The sequence below is a fragment of the Aotus nancymaae genome, unplaced genomic scaffold, assembly GCF_030222135.1.
Source record: "Aotus nancymaae isolate 86718 unplaced genomic scaffold, 86718_ANA_hifiasm-v0.15.2.pri h1tg000002l, whole genome shotgun sequence".
Lineage (NCBI taxonomy): Eukaryota > Metazoa > Chordata > Mammalia > Primates > Aotidae > Aotus > Aotus nancymaae.
The window spans coordinates 14,970,690-14,992,094 of NW_026988413.1; the positions used below are offsets into that span (position 1 = coordinate 14,970,690).

At 44.1% G+C, this 21,405-nt stretch overlaps 3 protein-coding genes across 4 annotated transcripts in view; all 3 read right to left on the reverse strand.

Annotated features, from left to right (window-relative positions):
- TCRBV (M1-specific T cell receptor beta chain) overlaps positions 1 to 21,405 on the reverse strand; it is a 65,896-nt gene that overhangs the window by 24,495 nt on the left and 19,996 nt on the right. The window lies entirely within an intron of this gene.
- LOC105713691 (T cell receptor beta constant 1) overlaps positions 1 to 21,405 on the reverse strand; it is a 51,194-nt gene that overhangs the window by 15,226 nt on the left and 14,563 nt on the right. The gene's annotated exons all lie outside the window — the stretch shown is intronic.
- On the reverse strand, positions 2,712 to 7,022 carry LOC105713677 (anionic trypsin). 2 transcript variants are annotated; one of them, XM_064372754.1, is made up of 5 exons: positions 6,941 to 7,022; positions 5,033 to 5,192; positions 3,731 to 3,984; positions 3,204 to 3,340; positions 2,712 to 2,915 (listed from the first exon to the last, which is right to left on the reverse strand). In XM_064372754.1, exons 1-5 carry the CDS (start codon positions 7,020 to 7,022, stop codon positions 2,763 to 2,765), a joined length of 786 nt encoding a protein of 261 aa, XP_064228824.1. In that variant the 3' UTR covers positions 2,712 to 2,762. The 2 variants fall into 2 exon arrangements, with proteins under 2 accessions (XP_064228824.1, XP_012302871.1); XM_012447448.2 differs by lacking the exon at positions 6,941 to 7,022 and adding an exon at positions 6,213 to 6,335.

Sequence of the window (21,405 nt, forward strand, 5' to 3'; positions counted from 1 at the left end):
AAAAAAATCAGCTGGGCATGGTGGCGGGCGCCTGTAGTCTCAGCTGCTTGGGAGGCTGAGGCAGGAGAATCGCTTGAACCCAAGAGGCGGAGGTTGCAGTGAGCAGAGATTGTGCCGCTGCATTCCAGCCTGGTTGTAGTTGAGCCTGGAGGAGATGTTTTGTGTGAAGGCTGAGGTGGGGCTCTTTGGAGCCTCTGTGAGCAGGAGGACAGAGTTGCAGCTTTCTGCCTCTTTGCCCTTTGGTCTGGCCCTACAGGTGACCAGTACCAGCCTCCGTCCCGAGCACACATTCTGCAGGGCTTCACATCTCACAGTTCCATGTGAGCAAATGGACTGGGAAAGCTGTGTGACCTGAGAAAAGGCAACCCCATGGCCTGGCTCTCACACAGCATTTTGTCTTGGATTTTGAATAAGCATTTTTTTTGCTTGTTTTGTGTTTTTGGTGGTGGTGGTGGTTTATTTTAAACGGATCGCTTGGAAGAAATCCCTCAGTTACCTGTGATTTTCACACCCTGTTTCTGCTGGCAACCTTCTGAGTGGGGCGACTCACTTTTCTGTGTAAAGAGTCCAAGTGGCCCAAGTAGGAGGTGGAAGCAGCTGTCTGGAAGGCCTGTGGGATCCCTGTGTCTGCCTCTTGGCTTCAGGTAACCAGCTGCGCTTTGATAGGAATGATCTGAATGGAGACAGAAAACAGTGGCAACTAACACTCCCCGCCAAGCCCTGTTTATGTGAGACGTTTGGTTCTTCCCTTGACTCTTAACTGATGATGGTATTCAGACGAGGCATTGACATTTTGGTAAGAAAGGGAAAAAAATGTATCTGTTTGTCTGTCTATCTGTTTGGATATATATCTCCAAAAGCAGACAAATTCAAGGCTGTAAGGTAGACTAGGGTCTGCATTTGGATTCCATAAAAACAAAATCCACGTTGAACAAAGTGACGTTTGTACACAGTGACTTTCTGGGTGACCTGTGTGCATCTGTCCATCGTGTGTGAGCCCCGAGCCCTGTTTTCCTCTGAAGATAATGAGTGGTAGACATGTCCTCACACAAACCACACATCTGGAGCCCCGATGGCCCTCTCAAGGTAACTGATCTTACACGCTTACTGTTTACTAACCAAGTGCCTGATGCTTGGGTGTATTCTACAGCCTGTGGCCTGCAGTCTCCTGTGTTTGCCGGGAATACTGTGCTCCCCGCAGAGGTTTTACTCTACCCATCACTGCAATTCGCGTGCTGCTCTGTGGACACTTGGAGGCCTACGCTCTGTTCCCTGTAACTGGAAATGTGCTCTGAACCCGTCTTTCTTTCTTGGCTGTGCCTGGCCCTTGGTACCAGCTCCCAGGGGTGTCCACAACCACTTGGGACAGAAGGTGAAAGTGGGCTTCCAGAGAGAAGCTTGCTTGGATCTTCGGTGATAAGCTTGGATGAGCCATGGCCCCAACATGGGCCCTGCTCAGAATTGGCAGGAGGAGGCTTTGGCAGCGCCACAGGTGACACGGGTCCTGCCTCCCTTTGCTGCGATCAGCGAGTGCAAGCAAGCTGACATGTGGCCAGAGTGGCTGGGTAGTGTCACGGCCCTCAGGTGTCTTTCCTTCCACCTCTTTTTTGAGATGGAGTCTTGCTCTGTTGCCAGGCTGGATTGCAGTGGTGCGATCTCTGATCGCTACAACCTCTTCCTCCGGGGTTCAAGCAATTCTCCTGCCTCAGCCTCCTGAGTATCTGTGATTACAGGCACACGCCACCACACCCAGCTAATTTTTGTATTTTTAGTAGAGATGAGGTTTCACCATGTTGGCCAGGATGGTCTCGATCTCTTGACCTCGTGATCTGCCTGCTTTGGCCTCCCAAAGTGCTGGGAATACAGGTGTGAGCCACTGTGCTTGGCCTTCTTCTGCCTTTTTTAAAAGTCCCAAATAACTCACTTGAAGTGTCTCTTAGGCAAGCAAGTTTTACAAAAATGAATCCTTCCTCAGTTAATTGATCAAATGGGTGAATCCAGGCCCTCTCTACTTTCTTTCCCTGGCTAGAGTGGGGAGCTGGTGTTAGCTGTGGGATTCGCTGCGGCGTCCTAACCCCAAAGGCAAAGAAGACAAAAATGCAGCTTGCAGAGCTGGGCTTAATTCCCAAGTCACAGTCTGGCTCCCACTACAGTAGGGGGAACATCTCTCTGGCCTGCTCACAGAGATGGAACTAGGGAATTGCGGGAAGAACTGGGGGCCAGGGAGATTTACTTGAGTCTGATTTTGCAGGTGAATAAGAAGGGAGGGCTTGGTTGAGGGTTTGGTGCCGACACATTCCTGGGAGAGGCACGTCATCACCATCAGCATTTGCCGTTATTGTATTTTAAGCAGTAAGATTCAGCTGGTCAGATTTTTGGGGCTGCCTTGAGGATGCTGACACATTTTCTGTGCTGTGATTGTTCTGAAGGCAGAGTAGCTCCCACCGCTGTGAGAAGCCCAAATTAAAATTAATCCCCCACAAAAGACCACATTTCTGAAACACACTTTCCTCTGGAAATCAGCCCCCCTTTCCCCCAAGTTTCTTATTACTTTTGGATTCCATCTCTTTGTATGTGCTAATCTAGTGTACCATGGAACGTATTTTGGGAGCTGAGGGCTCTGTTTATCTTTAAGGGGGACAGCTGACCTCAGATTGGAAGATACTTTCTAGTGTGAAGGAGCACGAGGGAACAGGCACAGACGCAGTCAGTGACAGCAGGGTCACTTTATTGCTATAGGGGCTGCAGAGGGACCAGGGGCTTTAGCTGTTGGCAGCGATGGTTTCCTTAATCCAGTCCACATAGTTGCAGACCTTGGTGTAGACTCCAGGCTTGTTCTTCTGGGCACAGCCATAGCCCCAGGAGACAACTCCTTGGAGTGCTCCGTTGCAGACCACAGGACCACCAGAGTCACCCTGGGGAGAAGAGACAAGTTGTATTAAGAGAGAGATGGAGGAGGAATATAGTCACATTCACTCTGAACCTTAAAAGACCCCTTTGCAGCCAGCTCGTCCTTCTCACGATGGCCCATTCTCTGTTCTTCCCAAGTACATAACATGCACCCCCAAGGGAGCCTTCCTCACTTCTTCAAAGGGGCACTGCAGGGAGCGTCCTCAGCCCCGCCACCTTGGGAGTTCAAATCTTCCTGGGTGGGGCCTGGGTATCAGTGGGAACTTCAGCATGGGAAGGGGTCAAATCATTACCTGGCAGGAATCCTTGCCTCCTTCAAGGAAGCCCACACAGATCATGTTTTCGGTAATCTGTCCAGGGTAGGAGGCTTCACACTGAGCTTCGCTCAGCACGGGAGCGTCCAGGCACTGCAGCACATCTGGGTAGTCGGCTGTGAAGACCAGGAAGAGATCGAGGAAAGCAGAAATATGGGTCAGGCCAGAGAAGGAGACAGGAATCTAGGCTGGAACCCTGAGGGTTGCCCCTGAGGAGGACTCCGAAAACTAAGTCCTGGCAAGAGACTCTGGCTTTTACTTCCCAGATTCATTGTTGAACCCCTCCCAAGAGGTGATCATAGCAAGTTCTCTGTCCTGTCTTTTGACTTTAGGAGCCAAGTCCTTGAGACCTTGCATCTCTCTGGTACCCAGGGCAAAGCCTGTGTGTAATGAGCACTAGCGATGTGTCTGAATCCCAGAGGCAAAAGGATTCGAGTTAAGGGGCACGTTTGGTTCTGGAAAGTGTGAGGATAGAGGGAGGTAGAAGGACAAAGAGTCCCACTCACCTCCAGAGCTCGCAGTGTTGCCCCAGCCGGAGATGAGGCACTGGGTGCCAGTGGCTGCACAGGCGGTGGGCAGAGAGATGGTGGACACTCGGGCATTGATGACAGCAGCCGAGGAGAGCTTGATCAGCATGATGTCATTGTTCAGGGTCCAGCTGTTGTATTTGGGGTGGCGGATGACCTTGGCCGAGTTGATGAACTGCTCATTCCCCTCCTGGACTTCGATGTTGTGCTCTCCCAGTCTCACTTGGATGCGGCTGATGGGCAGGGCAGGCGTGGTGAAGACTTTCTCCCACTGCCAGGGCACTCACCCCACCTTCCCCAGGGTCCTCAAGCTCCCTGCTCGTGGAAAGCTCTGGAGGCAGGGGGTGGGGTGTGTGGCCATATCACATGTGCAGTAGAGGGATGTGGGTCAGTGCAGGTGTGAGACCCAAGATCTTTCTGCTTCAGAGGTCGGTGGTGATGGAGTAGGGAGGAGGCAAAGGGATCCCACCAGAGGCCACTTCTTAACCCGCCTTCCTAGCCTCTTCCCCACAACCTCCACAGGCACTAGCACTGTGGGCACCAGGAGCTTCCTGAAGTTTTCCCAGCTTTCTTCACCCCATGCTGTTGCTAAGTGTGCACAGCACCTGTTCCTCCCTCCCTTCTCAGTCTGGTGAGCACCACCCTTTTGCGTAATCTAATCCAGTGGTAGCCGCAGCATCAGCATCTCTTGGGAACTTGTTTAGAAATGTAAATTCTTGGTCCTTACCCACAGCTACTGATCAGAACCTTGGAGATGGGACCCAGTGATTTGTGCCTTAACAAGCCTGCAGGTGGTTTTGATGCATACTCAGGTTTGAGAGTTCTTGGTGCAGGCAGTGGGTCTCAGCTCTCTACACTCTACAGTTACCAGAGGTAGAATGTTAAACACTCACTAATATTCGCATCCTCTTCCTGAAAATTGAGTTAATTGCTCTGGGATAGGACACAGGCATCGGTATTTTTAAAAATACTTAGGTGGCTTTAATGTGTAGCTAACCCGCAAAAAGTACTTGCCTGCTTTTCTTACTAGCTCTTACCACCCCGAGATCATCCCTGCCTGTTTTTATGACGTAGCCCTCACTGTTTCACGAACTAGCCTGGGTGTGAGAGGTTCCTGTCTTATGTTCACTCTCTGCTCGGGAGAGTCAGCTGCCATCAACAGCTTTCCTTCTCCACCACCTCTCCCATCCATTTTACCCAACCTCAGTGCTCCCCTGGGCTGAACCCAAGCTCTCCCAGGGGGCCTGGCTGGGAGTTTTGCAGTTGGGGCCCCACACTTACGACTTGTAGCAGTGAGCTGCTGACACCACCCACTGATCGCTGATGAGGGAGCCGCCGCAGAAGTGGTAGCCAGAGTTCAGGGACACCTGGTAGGGGACAGAATTCTCCTCGCAGGTGTAGCCCCCAACGATCTTGTCATCGTCGTCAAAGGGGAAGGCAACTGGAGTGGAGATGGGAAGGGAGAAACCAAGTCGGTAGCATGTTAGGGTGGCACTCCCAGCCTGTGGTTGCTTCCAGCTAATTAGAACTCCTTAACAAGCACGGTGAGGCTAGGCAAGGGAGGAAGCACTACTACCCTCTCATGAGCATCACGGGCTGTGGCTCCCAAGTCTCTGTGTCTTCAGGGTACATAGCTAGGTACGCTGCGGAGGCTCAGATCTCTCCTGGGGTCACCAGGCCGAGGACACAAGGAATGTCCTCACAATGCTTCCGGTAGGATAGGAGTTAGGATGTGTTTGCCTCACCCACTGAGTGCATCTCTCTCTTATTCATCACCTGTGTACTCCCTCTGGCTATTTGAGCCCCAGATTGTCAGGATATTTTGGCCAAACTAGGAAACCCCCTGGTTGTGTAGACCTGGCCATGACCAGCTTCCCCCACAGCTCAGATCTCTGCAGCGAAGGCAGAGTGGAGGGCAGCCCCCAGGCTCACTTCAGCAGAACAAAGGTAGACCTTGTTATGGGCCAATAGAACAGCAATTCTTAACCTTGGCTGCGTGTCTCGAAATGTTAAAAATCACCTGGGAAGCTTAAAAGCCCAGGACACAGGCTGCACCCCAGACAAATGAAGTTAGAATTTCTAGAGTTGAGTCTCTGGCATGAGTAATTTTCAACCTCCCCAGGTGCATTAAGAGTAGCTATAGAGGTGCTACTCTGGTGCTGTGGGAGCCAAGCCTGAAGCCTGCTGCTTCATTTCATTGGCCAGCCCCACCTGGTCTCCCTTCCCAGCTTCTCCAACCACAGCTCGGATATGGATGAATGGCAGCGTGGGAGTAAAATCAGGGAGAAGGTGAAACAGGTGAGGCTTAAAGAGAGTCCAGGGAGGGTGGGAAGGAGAGATGCCAGATGGAGGAAATAGAAGATCAGAGCATAGTCAAAATAGGAGAGGCGGCAAGAATGATAGGGCACGTGTCTGCCAGGAAAGGGTGTGGGTGGGGCCTGAGGCAGGGCATGAAACTCACCAGCAGCTCCCACAAAGGCAAGGATCAGGAGTGGGTTCATGGTGGTAGAATGTGACTGACTGGTGGTGGAGGGCCGTCTTTATACCTGCCGAGGATCGAGAGAGGAGGTGTCTGTGAGGTGAGGGTCACTGCTCCTCCCAGCACAAACACACCTGCAGCTTTCCCTTTCTCAGGGTCTTGCATCAGCTTGGCTATGTTTGGCCATTCTGTGGGTTTGTGATTCACAGGTGATAAGGAAACTTGCCTTCTGAGGGCCGAGAGGGAGACCAGCTGTTTCCTGGAAGGATACTGGGATGGGGAAGACAGGGGAAGCCAAGCCCCAGATCACACAGCTGGGCTTTGTTAGAGCGAGGAGATGAGAGTTAGGAGGGAGAATGGCCTGGCTGTTTAGGAATATTTTTAACTATTGGGGATTTATTTAATGTACTTTAAGGAAGGGCAAGCGCTGGTGGCAAGCTTGACTTTTCAGTGTCCTGGAGCCCCCATGAGAGGAGCGAAGTCTTATCTAAGGCTCATTCCTATGAATATAAAGATGCTTCTCTCCAGTCACTGTGCAGGAAGGGCAAATCCAAGGCTTTGGGGAATGAGAATTCCAACACTGAGGGGTAAGAAGGGAGACGCAGCATTCCATAGGATTCTGGACTTCCAGATGGCTCTCCCTCCTACAGAGACTTAAGGATGGGAAGTGTTTCAAAGAAGGAGGGGGCACAGTTTAGGTAGGAGCTTACTCAGCGCACCTGGAGGGTGGAAAACCAATGGTGCACTCCTCCCCTTCTTCAATGTGAAGACATTTGTCTCTCTCATGTGCATCCTGTCAGGGGTTTTCTTTATGCAGCCTCACAGTTGCCCTGGCAACCTGCACTCAGGGTGATGCAAACTGACCCACCTGCTCAGGGCTGACAGCCTGAACCCGAATGACATGCCCCAAATCAAATGTCAGAGTTTGGACCATAGTAAATCTGGGTTACGATCTGATTTGAGAACCAGCAGGATGTAGAGATTTTAGCCCATGGTGAACGAGTCACATATTGAGTTCAATAACAAAGACGTGAAGGGGTGGGTCTAGAATTTTCTGTTTTAGATGCACTGAGATTATGCTGGGCTCAGTACGAAGTGCATCTTCCCAGAGAATATCCTGATTTGGGCCCTACCAAGGCTACTAAGACACAGTTGTGTGATTGACTGAGGCACATCCTGGCAGAGCAGTGTGGAGATGCATATGCTGTCTGCACTCGAGTCTAATGATGTAAGGAAAGGAGGAGCTTCCTTATGAGGGTGCTTTCCCTCCTCAGCAACTCTGAGCTCAGGTTGGTGATGGGCAGGAGTGAGCAAAGTTCATGATTGAATTTTTTGAAAGGTAAAAGAAGCAGGGATGTTCTGGAGATGGTGAACAAAGTGCGAAAAGCTCAGAAACTTGGTGGTGAAATTAGACATGGCCAGGGGGCTAAAGTAAATGGAAACCAGATGGAATTGAGAAAATGCCAAAGTGGGGCCCATGGAGTTGAGAGGACACACACTTCAGGTTCAGCTCCTGGCATGACCACCGAGCCAGGACACCCACTGCTCAGAGACCCCCTCTACACCCAGTACCCCCTGTAATCACTAATGGGCTCATACCCAACTCTGCTATACTTAGATGGTGCATGATGCCTGACAACTTTATAAGAGTTTTCACATAAGCAACAGTGGTACATTGCTTTTTATTTATGCTGAGTTTCACAGTTTAACTTCCCACAAACATGCTAATTGTGATTTGTGCAGAGCAAAATTATTTCCGTTTATAGAGGAAGAGACAGATTCAGAAGGGTTCTGTCTCGCCCAAGAACACAGATCTTGGCAGAGCTGACCATAGGCCAACAGAAGCTATGGAGAGTGTTATGAAGTGTGAGAATTGCTGCCAGTGAAACCTAAAAGGAGATTTATTGAGGATCAAGGCAGAGGTCTCCAGAGAACAAACTGTACATTTTTTTTTTTTTTTGAGACAGAGTCTTGCTTTATGGCCAGGCACCAGGCTAGAATGCAGTGGCGCGATCTTGGCTCACTGCAACTTCCGCCTCCGGGATTCAAGCAATTCTCCTGCCTCAGCCTCCCTGGTAGCTGGGACTACAGGCGCACACCACCACACCCAGCTAATTTTTTTGTATTTTTAGTATAGATGGGGTTTCACCATGTTGGCCAGGATGGTCTCGATCTCTTAACCTTGTGATCTGCCTGCCTCGGCCTCCCAAAGTGCTGGGATTACAGGCTTGAGCCACCGTGCCCGGCCCAAACTGTACATTTGATTCCTTCCTGGTGCTTTTCTTCCTGGCGGAAATAGATGATTGAATTAACCTTTCTCCTGGCACCTTGTCTCAGAGCCTCACCCTGCCACAGTTCCAGACCCACTCAGGCCATGACTGCCATATAGATGCCACACCTCTGCTTGTGGATAACTGGCCAAGCCTGAGGTAGCTGGGACTTGGAGCATTGTTAATAGGGGTTTTCTCTGTGTCATCCCAATACATGTTGTTTTGTTTTGTCCCCTTGTCATGGGGTCTTTACAGAACTCCTGCCTTAGGGGATAAGGAGAGACTCTTGCTCTGGCAACTGTAGATACCAGTGTGCACTGGACAGGGAGGTGATCCTTGGTAGAAGATGGAAAACTGCTTTGGAAAAGGGGATTTTTTTTTTTTTTTTTTTAATGAAGTCTCACTCTGTTGCCCAGGCTGGAGTGCAGTAGCCTGATCTTGGCTCACTGCAACCTCTACCTCCTGGGTTCAAGCAACTCCCCTGCCTCAGCCTCCTGGGTAGCTGTGATTAATGGCATGCGCCACCATGCCCGGCTAATTTTTTTACTTTTAGTAGAGATGGGGTTTCACCATATTGGTCAGGCTGGTCTTGAACTCCTGACCTCGTGATCCTCCTGCCTTGGCCTCCCAAAGTGCTGGGATTATAGGCGTGAGCCACTGCGTCCAGCTGGAAAGAGGATTTTTGGCTCAGTGCTTGTGGCTTTGACCCTCTCTGTCTGTAGCGGAACACTCAAGAATATGAGAATTTTCTGTATATAGAGCTTGAAGACTAGCCTTCTCCAGTATTTTACACTCTTCCTTTAACTATCGCAGTATAGTCTGAGGTCACCTTCCTTCAAAAAGGAATGACCTTACAGACAAAGAAGACAGCTATAGGTAGAGACTGTTACCGTATATTCTAGACTCAGAGTGTAGGATAAGTTCAGATCCCGCTGCCCAAGCTCAATTTGGAGGACATGCCATTCTGGGTACTGTTCATTCTGAACTATAGATTTGTTGGTCTACTTCTCCAAGACATCTTTCTGGCTTATATTTAGTGCAGAGCATACAAACCACTGTTCTTCAGTTATGATAACAGTGAATCATTTCTGTGTGCTTACTATATTTGATATAACTTACTATACACCATATAACTTACTATACAGCTTGTAACTCATGTAAGTTAAGAATGTTTTTTTCATTTTATCATCACAATCACCTATGAGATTGTCCATTTTACAGATGATCAAATGAGGTTTCTGGAGCTGAAGTGACTTGCTCAAGGCCAGACAGGCAGTAGGTTGTAAAGATGGGATGTAAGTATGGTGGTCCGACTCTAGGACACGCTTGCTCGGCCATAGGGCATTCTGCTTCGCCTCCTCTGAGTTGATCCTTGGTGCAGCCTCACTGAGGAGGTAGGCAGCAGATATTGTTCTCTCCTTTTTACAGATGAACAGTCTGAAGTTCAGAGGTCAAGTGACTTCTCCAGGGTCACTTGGCTAAGGAAAGCAGAGATCACACTAGAACATTCCCTATTCAGACAAAGTTCGTTCCCCTTCATTTTGCCACATAGTTGAGACTTTCAGACCTCCTAGTAGACTGAAAAGTGTTAGATTCCAAATTACTTTTTTAAAAAAATACTTTCTTCTCCAAATCCCACCAGATCTTTCTCCTAAACTCTTATTCAACTCCTCCTTGGGTTCCAGTATTCTTTATCATTCTCTAACTGGATTGTCAGATTCTAGGCTGTCTTCCCTGCGAACTTCCAGCTCCTCTCCTCATCCATTATATTTTTTTCTAAGCTACTTAGAAATTTCCCCCATGGCACAATTTCTCTTTATCCAATAAAGAATTGTTTTCATTACTATCTCATCCCAGGAATCACTGAATCTGGAGTGTGAAAGGAGTGAATCACACAGAGGTGATTCAGAAAAGTCTGACTTGTAAGATGGAGGCACAGAGTATGAGTGGGTCAAGACTGACCAGCTAAAGGGAGTAGCGCAGTCCTCCGTGCCTGCTTCCCGCCCCTCCTCTTTCCTGCCCCCCACCCCTCCTCCTGCCTGCCCAGCTGCTCCCCACCTTGAATCCATGGAATACATGCAAGTTTTATGCCCAGAGGAAAGTTTATAGTTCTGTTTATTATTCAGGCTTCCGTATATCAGTAAATGGGGATGCCTCTAGCACTTTACACTAAACCTAAATTATTTTAAGGATAGATTGATTGCTGTAATATAATGGTGAGTCTTTCTGTTCACATTTCAGCTACTCCTTGACCACTCTCCCTTGTTTGGCATATTAGAGCTGCTTAAGTGAGTCCAGGCTCCCTTAGACAGGAAGCAGAAAAAAGCCAGGACAGAGTGTAGGAGAAACACACATGTAGGCTCTTATTATTGTAACATCTAGGATCTGTTTCATGATACTCAGAGTTTAATATATGATGTGTGTATTTATTTTTCTAAATTGTACTAGCTCTAGATTGAGGCCCACAAGCTAGGTTTGGTGATAAATCCAGTCAATTGGGTTCCTTCTACCCATTTAGCTTATAAAAAGTCTAGACTGTGTCATCCATTTGGAAGGCAGCCAATGGGTCAGTCATTTCCTCAAGATCATCTTGCCCAGGAGGACCTTCACAAGGCTCCCAAGGCTCAGAACTGAGTGCTCCATCCACACAGGCACTAACACAATTCCAGTGGAGAACCTTCCACCCCAGAGCCACTGTTTGAGCAGGTCCTGCACTTTTACTCTCTTTAGAACCTGTATCATCTGTTCCATTTCCCAGTCTTGGGTAAGGCAGCAGAGGGGGGTTGGCATGTGTGATATGTGCCTTTCTATTCAAATATAAAGCTTGTTATCTACAGCCCTCCTTCAGTGCTGTAAAATGCTGGAACTTATTCCTCCTATCTAGCTGTAATTTTGTGTCCTTTAATCTTTTCTTATCCTTACCCCCAACTAAAGCATACATTTAAAACAAGAATAAGAAATACAAAGTTTGAAGTGCTCATTCCTTTCCTGTTAGAATAATCTAGTTAATTTTTTATGGGCTTAGATTATCTAAACTCAAACGCCTTTGTAGAGTTTTCCTCCAGGGAAATCCATTGCAGCTGTATAAATTTTCCTCTTTTTTTCATATTTATTGACGCACAAATATTTACTGAGTTGCAGTGATATTCCAGGAGTTGTTCCAGGCTATTTGGAAGCAGCAATGAAGAAGATGGAAAAGGTTCTTGTTTTCAGGGCATTTGCGTGTGCATGTGGATGCATTTATGCACATGTGAGGAGGTATAGAAATGGGATGCACATACACTGTTTTCAGTAAATGATGAGTACATATTACTAAAATAGGATAAAGTGATAATATAATATAGCATGACTGCTGAAGTGCTGTTATGTAGGGTGATCAGGAAGGGTCTCTTTGGGGAGGTGGCATTTAAGTTAACACCTGAGTAAAAAGGAACCAGCCATTTGCAGGTAGAGTTAGGAGAGCTTTCATAACTTCCTTCTGAGTCTATAACAGAAATAATTCAACACACACAGCAAATTGCTATTTAAAATTACATAACCCTGTCATCTAGCCTATGGATATATACCTTGTCATGGGTTTTGATTGTATGAAGGATGGTCATCAGTATATTGAACTATTCTTATTAAAGTTAATGTAAAATATTTTTGACATGAAACGGCATTCATGAAATATTGTTGAGTTAAGGGAATAAATTCTAAAACTATGTATTGTATGATCTACTTTTATTAATTGAGTGATTTTGACTTTTTTATTTTGATAATATGCATATTTTATAATACCATGAATTTTTTATGTAATTAAAATAGCTAAAAGAAAAGCAATTGTAATAATAAAATTTTCTGAGAGAGGGCCATACTTATTCCTGAGGAAGGAATTGATAGTGGTAAAATACATTTTTCAGTGAGAAATACATTTAGGTAGCAAATACATTATTTGCTTATTTTGTCTCTGTGCTTTTTATACAGATAATTGCATCGCTTTCTTATTTTAAAAAAACCCTTCATTAAAAAGCTTGCTATTATTCTTATTTTCTATAGAGAAATTAAGGCCTAGAGAAATTGTGTAACTTGTTAAGGTTACACCTAGAGTTAAAGCAGAAGAACCGAGTTTTGAACTTAGGTTTCTCTCTTGACAAAGTTCAGGTTCCTAGCCACAGTGCTTTACTGCTTTTAAAGAGACTATTTTGTAATGTGGGAAGGTGCCTCATAATCCAAGGCTTCACTACAGGTAAATTCATCAACTTCATATGGTAATGGGAGCATGAGGCAGGAAGGTAAGCTAGCACCGCACCCATGAGATAAAACGGGTGTATGTATACGTTCCCGGGACCTGGAGAATTAGTGCACATGGAAACTGGAGAAGGCCTATGGGACCTTACGTGAACCAGGAACTAGATAGGAATCACTCCTTTATAAAGCCAGGTACACAAAGAGCTACCCCGTTAGTGAGAGGATGAGCTAGAAAACTCATCGTAGAAGCAGTTAACAAAGTCTGATCTTGGCTTTGGGTGAAGGATTTTTAAAAATTTTCTCTGAATATTCATGGTCACTGAACAGTCAGCCCATTGGGGTTTGAGACAGACATTCTATGACCAAGAAGATGTATACTGAGAATTATAAAATAAAATAATATTAGGTCTGTAGCACCCCAATTTCTTGACAGAGGCGAGCATGAATATTTCCTAGAAAACCCACTTTTATTCCAGTATTTAAAGAATTTTGAAAGATGAATTTATATCAAATTATACAATGTGCAAGGAAATAAACCACCCTGAATGAGATCCAGCAGACTACTGAAAACCAGATGTAAAAAGGCATCAAATGCTGGCATTGTCAGATAAAAATTCCCAATAGATGCTTAATATACTTCTTATAAGAAGAAAATAATTTAAAAATACACAAGGAACAAGATGAATGGCCACTCATATTTGTAAATGACCCAAATGGATTTTCTAGAAATAAAAATTATATAATTTAGATGAACAAAGTCAGTTGAAAAGTTAAATTAGAGGCTTATTGGAATTGAGCTGTGAATTAGTAAACTAAACAGTAGTTTTAAAGAAATTACCCAGATTGCATCACAGAGAAGCAAAAAGAAGAAAAATATGACTGAATAGGGAAAGAGACTAGATGATAGTATGAAAGAAAGTGAACACAAGCTATAGTTATACTTCTGGCCATCTCTTCAATAAAATGTGGACAACAATCAGGTATACTAATTTAAGTTTTGGCCCTGAGAGGATTTCCCTTCACTATTATCTTTTGGAACTGTACTTGTGTTAGACTGTAATGATCCTTCCAGGGTAGCATGAAGACCCATCTAAAAAGTGAGCCCATGTTTCTCAATTGAAAATATGGAATTTCCATAAAACCTTGGGTGTGGTTTGAAGACAAGAGGAGAAAAGTACGAATGAGTACCATGAGATTCTGAGATGTGCTCTTGAAATTGAATTGTGCCTTCTTCCAGCTGTGCTTAAGTATGGTCTTAATGACATATTTTCCATTTATTAACAGAGAGAATTCTCTGGGCACAGCCAACTTTACAATTTTGCAGATCAGGAATATCTTGTTCTGAATGCCATTATGAGGCATTCATTACAGAGCCAGTAGCAACTTTTCAAAAGAAGAATGGTCGTTGGCAGGTGAGAGTATGGCTTTACACCAAAACTCTGCACCTGTCTGCTGGGCAGTTTGCCTGGTGGCCTTGGACCAACTCAGTTCTCCCTCATTTATTGCTTGTAGTTCTCAAGAATAACTGTAGAATGTGCTGGGAATGTAACATCCTGAGATAAGGAGGAACTGGCCAGAACAGCCTGGGCTCTGTTCCAGTCCCTCCTAGAAATAGGATGTCCTTCAATGCTTTGCCAAACATGTCAAGTTGCTCTAGGATATAAAACCCAGAGTAGCTGCTCTCTGGGGTCCCTCAGTGGCAGTGCAGGTAAGGAAGGCACAGTTAAGATTTCATCTACCCTGGGCAACTTTCCTGAGCCTAGTGGGACTGGCTTTCCCTAAATCTTTGGCATCTGTTTTCCCTTGTTGCCTATATGTAAGTAATAAGCACTCTGTGTAGTTTTTATGTGAGAGCATTCTTTCTCTCTGGAATCTGGAAAGCAGCAAACGTACAGCCCAAGATGCAATGGTCTGAAGTTGCAAATCAAGGCACAGTGAACTTATTCCACACTGCCTTGTGGTTTTCTTACTGGGGAATGCCAGGAGCTCCATAGAGCATCCCTATCTACCATAGGCTCTTTAAGAACAACTGGGTCTGCTTAGTCTATGGCCCAAGCAGCAGGAAGCTTTCATCATGGGCTTGTTCTGCCACAAAACTCTCTCTTGCACTGGCCCCAGCTTTACAGATTACATACTAAATGGAATAGAGTAGCACAATCAAATGCAGCATATCCAAAGTTCAATTCAAAGTCCAAAGAGGACTAAGCATTGCACCTCTTCCTTTGTGGTAGATGACCTAAGGCACAGCAGCTTACTTCTCACATTAGAGGAGATATTTCAACATGCCCCAAACCTGCAGACCACTCCCAAACTCACCATTATAGAAGATTCCTGAACTTTGAAATTTTATATTGACTTGGGATGCATGTGTCATATCGAAGCATCTAGAGGACTTTATAATTCCTGTTCATTGAGAACAACCAGATGTCATCAATGTAATGTACCAGCTTTGTTTCAAGATGACTAAAGTTCTTCCAAAATATATTGTGATCGAACACCAGCTAAATAGAGCCTTGAGATAAAACAGTTAAAGGCTATGACTGACCCTGCCACTTGAAGAAAACTGTATCTGATTGTTTTTGTTGGGTATTTCTGAGCATCCATCTGGAAGAAATTTTACCCTCAACTTTCCAGGAGCCACTCTTCCTGCCTGTGGACAGAACTCTCCAGCTAGTCCTAGAGATGCTTTCCTCATCCCCAGTCTACCCATTCATACCCATGCTCACCCACAAGCACAGAAACAGCTGTGTCTGCCAAAGAGCTGTGGTTTCCTCCCTCCGTCCCAGCTTGGCAGGGCCCTCAGGCTCATGTGAGGGGAGCTGGGTAGGAGGGAGCTAAGGTTCTTGCTCAGATATTTGATCTGTGCCCAGCACTGTGTCTTCAGCGCTGCAGAAGTATATGCTGCTGTCTTCGGGACTCACGTTGCTCACATTCAGAGTTGAGAATGTTAGATTTGGGTGGCTGATGGGAAACTTGTCTTTGGCAAATCCTTTCTCATATGTGGCCTCAAAGCCCTGATTTGCAGTTGCAATCAGTGTTATGCTCTGTCCGGGGAGCTGACGGTACCAGGACATCAAGTTGACTTGGCTATCGACCTGACACTCGATTGTCATGGAGGTTCCACGTTGACAGATGCCCCTGCTTGGCTTTTGAGTGACGACAGCACCGAACACAGAACCTAGTTCCAAAGAGGTATTCATGGGAGCTGACAAGCTTGGGGTTAGACGTCTCCCCAGGCAGGAAGGTCTCCTTTATCTTTCCAGTACCACCTCAGCTCCCAAAGGACCCCAGGGCACTGCCTCCTTTTTGTTGTGCCAACAATTACTCTGTTTTGGTCCTTTAATCAGACATATCCCCTTCATCTTCTGTCTGGTGGCTTCAGACTCTCTAGAGAGAAAGTCTTTCCACCCCTCCACCCAGTGTTACCATTAATCCCAGACTCCTCACAAGACAAGGCTCATACCTCGTCCCAGGAGAAGGAGCAGGAGAGTCAGCATCTTCAAGTGAAGGCCTAGTCCCTGAGAAAAGGCACTAAGAAGTCAAACTGAAGTTCATCTTTCCTTCCCACAACATAGTTCCTTCCTGCTCTGTTCTCCTCCTCTAACAGGTGGTTGAGTTTCTGCAGGGTGTGAAAAAATCAGTCTTCCCCCTAGTGGAACTGTGTGGTTCTTCACTTAGGATAAGTCTTCATGCACAAGCATCACAGCAGGCACTGGCCACTCACCACGGTTCTCCCACCCCTTGTCCATCTGTCATTACTGAACGCCAGTCTGTGCTACTGTCTGGGTATAGAGCAAAGAGTGGGGTGCAGAATTGACTTCAAAGAACTAAAGGTAATATTTTAGAATATAAGGGAACCTCATAACAGTATTTTAACTGTCTGCTGGGTCTTCATGTTTGCCCCAAACTGAACTCATTCATTTTCCAACACATACACACACCAATAAACAGGCTCTTATTCCTCAGTTCCCTTCCCCTGACGAGTGACATCCCCACTCTTCTTCCACTTTAGGCTCAAGAATTCCATCAGCCTCTTTTTCTCTCACCTACCTTATTTGTCAATTCACACATTAAATGCATTGTCTCTTATATCTCTTTCCTTGTTTCAGTTATCACAGTCATAACTATTTTTTGTCTTTGTTTAATTCCTGGACACTTGTAATATGTTTTTTAAAAACTTCAACTTTTATTTTAGATACAGGGGTATATATGCAGGTTTGTTACATGGGCATATTGCACCCAGGTAATGAGCCAGTGAAAGCAACAAGCCCAAGAGGAAAGAGTTAAGTCTTTAATTACCTCCTTCAATAGTGTAAGCAAGAGTCTAAAGGGAGAGAAATTACTGACTCCCCCTGTTCCATTTTTCCCCATGGAAATAGCACTGGTCAAGGGTTAGTTGGATTAGTACAGACGTGAGGTTGTCTCACTGTTGGGAGGCCTTGCAAGGTGAAAGTAAAAACTCAGTGGGTACTGAGAGTGGAGAAAAGTGTCTTTAAGCCTCTCTCTTCCTCTCCTATTAGGAGACCTTGACAGAGGTACCTGCAGAAGACCTCTGCATAGGCCTTGAATAAAGAGATCTAAGAATGAAGGATCCTGAGCTGGGAATATAAACATGCACAAGGGTGTGACCAACCAGGAGTCCTTGACTGCAACTCCCTTCAAAGACTGCGGTGTATTAGCTGTGCACCAAGTCTGGGGTGGGCAGAACAGCCTCCCATACCCTGTAAGCCTGCCAGCTAAAGCCTTTGTAATTAATTACCTATGGCCTGAAACATCATACGGAGGCTTCTAACCAAGAGTGGGACCTCTCATAAATTCTTTGTGTGTTCATATACCTTCTAGATTAGCTTTTCAGTTTCTTAGAAAACAAAAACAGTTGGGATAACAATTGAGATTTTAATGACTGTAGATAAAATTTAGAGAGTACTCATTTTAACATATTTAGTCTTTTTTAAAATTCCCACTTTTATTTTAGATACAGGTGGTACATATGAAGTTTTGTTACATAGGTATATTGCATCCAGGTAGTGAACATAGTACCGAAAAGGTAGTTTTTCAACCCATGTCAACCTCCTTGTCTCTGCCCTCAAGTATCACTCAGTGTCAATTGTTCCCATGTTTATGTTCATGTGTGCTCAATGTTCAGTTCTCACAAGTGAGAACATGTAATATTTGGTTTTCTTTTTCTGCATTAATTTACTTAGGACTATGGCCTTCAGCTTTATTCATGTTGCTGCAAACAACTTGATTTCATTCTTTTTTAGGGCTGTGTAGTATTCCTTAGTGTATATGTTTCTTCATCCAGTCCATCATTGATGGGCACCTTGGTTGATTCCATGTCTTTGCTATTGTGAATAGGATGGTGATGAACATATGAGTGCATGTGTCTTTTGGTATAATGATCTAGTTACCTTTGGACATATAACCAATAATGGGACTGCTAGGTGGAATGGTAGCTCTGTTTTAAATTATTTGAGAAATCTCCAAACTGCTTTCCTCAGTGCCTGAATGAATTTACATTTCCACCAACAGTGTATAAGCATTCTCTTTTCTCTGCAGCCTCATCAGCATCTGTTTTTTTTTTTTGACTTTTTAATAATCCCACTCTGACTAGTGTGAGAATGGTATTATTAAAAGGAGGTGTATGATATCTCATTGTGGTTTTGATTTGAATTTCTCTGATGATTGGTGATGATGAGCATTTTTTCATATGTTTGTTAGCCTCTGTCTTCTGAGAATGTCAGTTCATGTCTGTATTCAGCCATTGTTGCATTGCTATAAAGAAATATGCAAGACTGGGTAATTAATAAAGAAAAGAGGTTTAATTGGCTCATGGTTCTGTAGGCTCTGTAGGAAGCATATTGCTGGCATCTGCTTGGCTCCTGGAGAGGCCTTAGGAAACTTACGATAATGGCAGAAGACAATGTGGCAGCAGGCACGTCACATGGCCAAGCAGGAGCAAAAGCAAAAGGTACCACATACTTAAAAACAATCATATCTCCTGATAATTCACTCAGTATCTCAAGGACCCAACTTCCCCCTTTGATCCAATCACCTTCCACCAGGCCCTACCTCTAACACTGGGGATTACAATTCAACATGAGATTTGGGGAGGGACAATAGCGAAACTACATTGATGTCCTTTGCCCATTTTTGGTGTTTTTTTTTTTGTTTTGTTTTGTTTTTTTGGTCATTGTTGTTTCTTCTTGCTGATTTGTTGAAGCTCCTTATACCAGAATGTATTAGACCTTTGTCAGATGCATGGTTTGCAAATATTTTCTCCTATCCTGTAGGTTGTCTGTTTACTTCATAGTTTCTTTTGCTATATAGAAGCTTTTTAGTTAATTAGATCCCACCTGTCTATTTTTTGTTTTTGTAGCTATTGCTTTTGGGGACCTGGCCAAAAATTAATTGCCAAGGCTGATGTGGACAGGGATATTTCCTAGGTTTTCTTCAAGGATTTTATAGTTTGAGGTCTTACATTTAAATATTTACTCCATCTTGAGTTAATTTTTGTATAAGATATAAAGTACAAGTCTAGTTTGATTCTTCTGTATATGGCTGTCCAGCTATACCAGCACTATTTATTGAACAGAGTCCTCTACCCATTGGTTTTGTCAGCCTTGTAAAAAATTAGATGGTTGTAGGTAGTTGTGGCTTTATTTCTGAGTTTTCTATTCAGTTTATTCTGTTTCATTAGTCTATGTGTTTGCTTTTGTACCAGTACCATGCTGTTTTGGTTACTGTAGCCTTATAGTATAGTTTGAAGTTGTGTAGTGTGATGCCTGTAGCTTTGTTCTTTTTGCCTAGGATTGCTTTGGCTATTTTGGCTCTTTTTTGGTTCCATATGAATTTTAGAATAGTTTTTTTCCCTTAATTCTGTGAAAAAATGACACTGGTAGTTTGATAGGAATAATGTTGAATCTATAAATTGCTTGGGGCAGTATGGTCATTTTAATGATACTGATCCTTCCAATCAATGAGCATGGAATATTTTTCTGTTTATTTGTGTGGCCTCTGATTTCTTTCAGCAGTGTTTTGTAGTTCTCCATGTAGAGATATTTCACCTCTTTGGTTAGTTGTATTCCTAGGTATTTCATTTTTTGTGTGTGCCCATTGTAAATTATTGATTTGACTTTCAGTCTGGGAATTATTGGTGAATAGAAATACTACTAATTTTGTACATTGATTTTTGTATCCTGAAAGCTTGCTAAAATTGTTTCTTGGTTCCAGTAGCCTTTTGGCAGAGTCTTTAGGGTTTTCTAAGTATAAAATCATATCATCAGTGAAGAGAGATGGTTTGACTTCCTCTTTTTCTATTTGGATGCCTTTTATTTCTTTCTCTTGTCCAATTGCTCTGGCCAGGCCTTCCAGTATTATGTTGAATATAAATGGTGAGACTGGTCATTCTCGTCTTATTCCAGTTCTCAAGGGGAATGTTTCCAACTTTTGCCTATTCAGTATGATGTTGGCTGTGGGTTTGTCCAAGAAGGTACTAATTCTTTTGAGGTATGTTCCTTTGATGTCTAGTGTGATAAGGTTTTTTATCATGAAAGCAATGTGGGATTTTGTCAAAAGCTTTTTCTGCATTTATTGAGGTGATCATATGGTTTTTGCTTTTTAATTCTGTTTATGTGGTGAATCACATTTATTGATGTGTGTATATTGAACCACCTTTGCATCACAGGAATAAAGACTACTTGATTGTGGTGAATTACCTTTATGATGTGCTGCTGGATTCAGTTGCTAGTATTTTGTTGAGGATTTTTGCATCTATGTTTATCTTGGATATTGGCCTGAAGTTTCCTTTTTTTTTGTCATATCTCTGCCGGATTTTGGTATTAGGCATCTGGCTTCACAGAATGAGTTAGAGAGGAGTTACTCCTCCTCAACTTTTTTGGCATAGTTTCTGTAGGGTTGGTACCAGTTTTGTTTATACGTCTTGTAGAATTTGGCTGTAAGTCTGTCTGGTCCAGGGCTCTTTTTGGTTGGTAGGTTTTCTTTATTATTGATTCAATTTCAGAGCTCGATATTGGTCTATTCAGGGTTTCAATCTCTTTCTAATTCAGTCTTGGGAGATTGCATGTTTCCAGGAATGTATCTGTTTCCTCTAGATTTTCTAATCTGTGTGCATAACATTTTTCATACTATTCTCTGGGGATCTGTTGCATTTTTGTGGGATCATTTATAATGTCCATCATGTTTGTCATTTATGATTGCACTTATTTAGATGTGCTCTTTTTCTTCTTTGTTAATCTAGCTAATGGTCTGTCAATCTTGTTTTTTTTTTTGTTTTTTTTTTTGAAAACCCACCTCTTGGCTTCTTTGATATTTAGTATGGATTTTTGCATCTCAATTTCATTAAGTTCTTCTCTAATTTTAGTTGTTTCTTTTCTTCTGCTAGTTTTGGGGTTGGTTTGTTCTTTTTTTTCTTTTAATTCCTTTAGGTACAAGATTATATTGTTAATTTGTAATCTTTCTAACTTCTTGATGAATGTATTTAGGGGTATAAACTTTTCTCCTAACATTGCATTAGCTACATCCCAGAGATTTTGGTCAGTTGTGTCTCTATTTTCATTAATTTCAAAGAATTTCTACATTTCTGCCTTAATTTCAAAGTTCACCCAGGAGTTATCTATGAGTAACTTATTTAGTTTCTATGTATTTGTGTAGCT

Bases quoted from the DNA above. Each gene is read 5' to 3' on its own strand.
- LOC105713677 (XM_064372754.1), bottom strand. From the start codon at position 7,022: ATGCACATGAGAGAGACAAATGTCTTCACATTGAAGAAGGGGAGGAGT. The intron at 5,193-6,940 runs GTAAGCTCCTAC...TCTCCACTCCAG, and splicing joins CCACCCTCCAGGTGCGCTGA to TTGCCTTCCCCTTTGACGAC. The intron at 3,341-3,730 runs GTGAGTGGGACT...TGGTCTTCACAG, and splicing joins CAACACTGCGAGCTCTGGAG to CCGACTACCCAGATGTGCTG.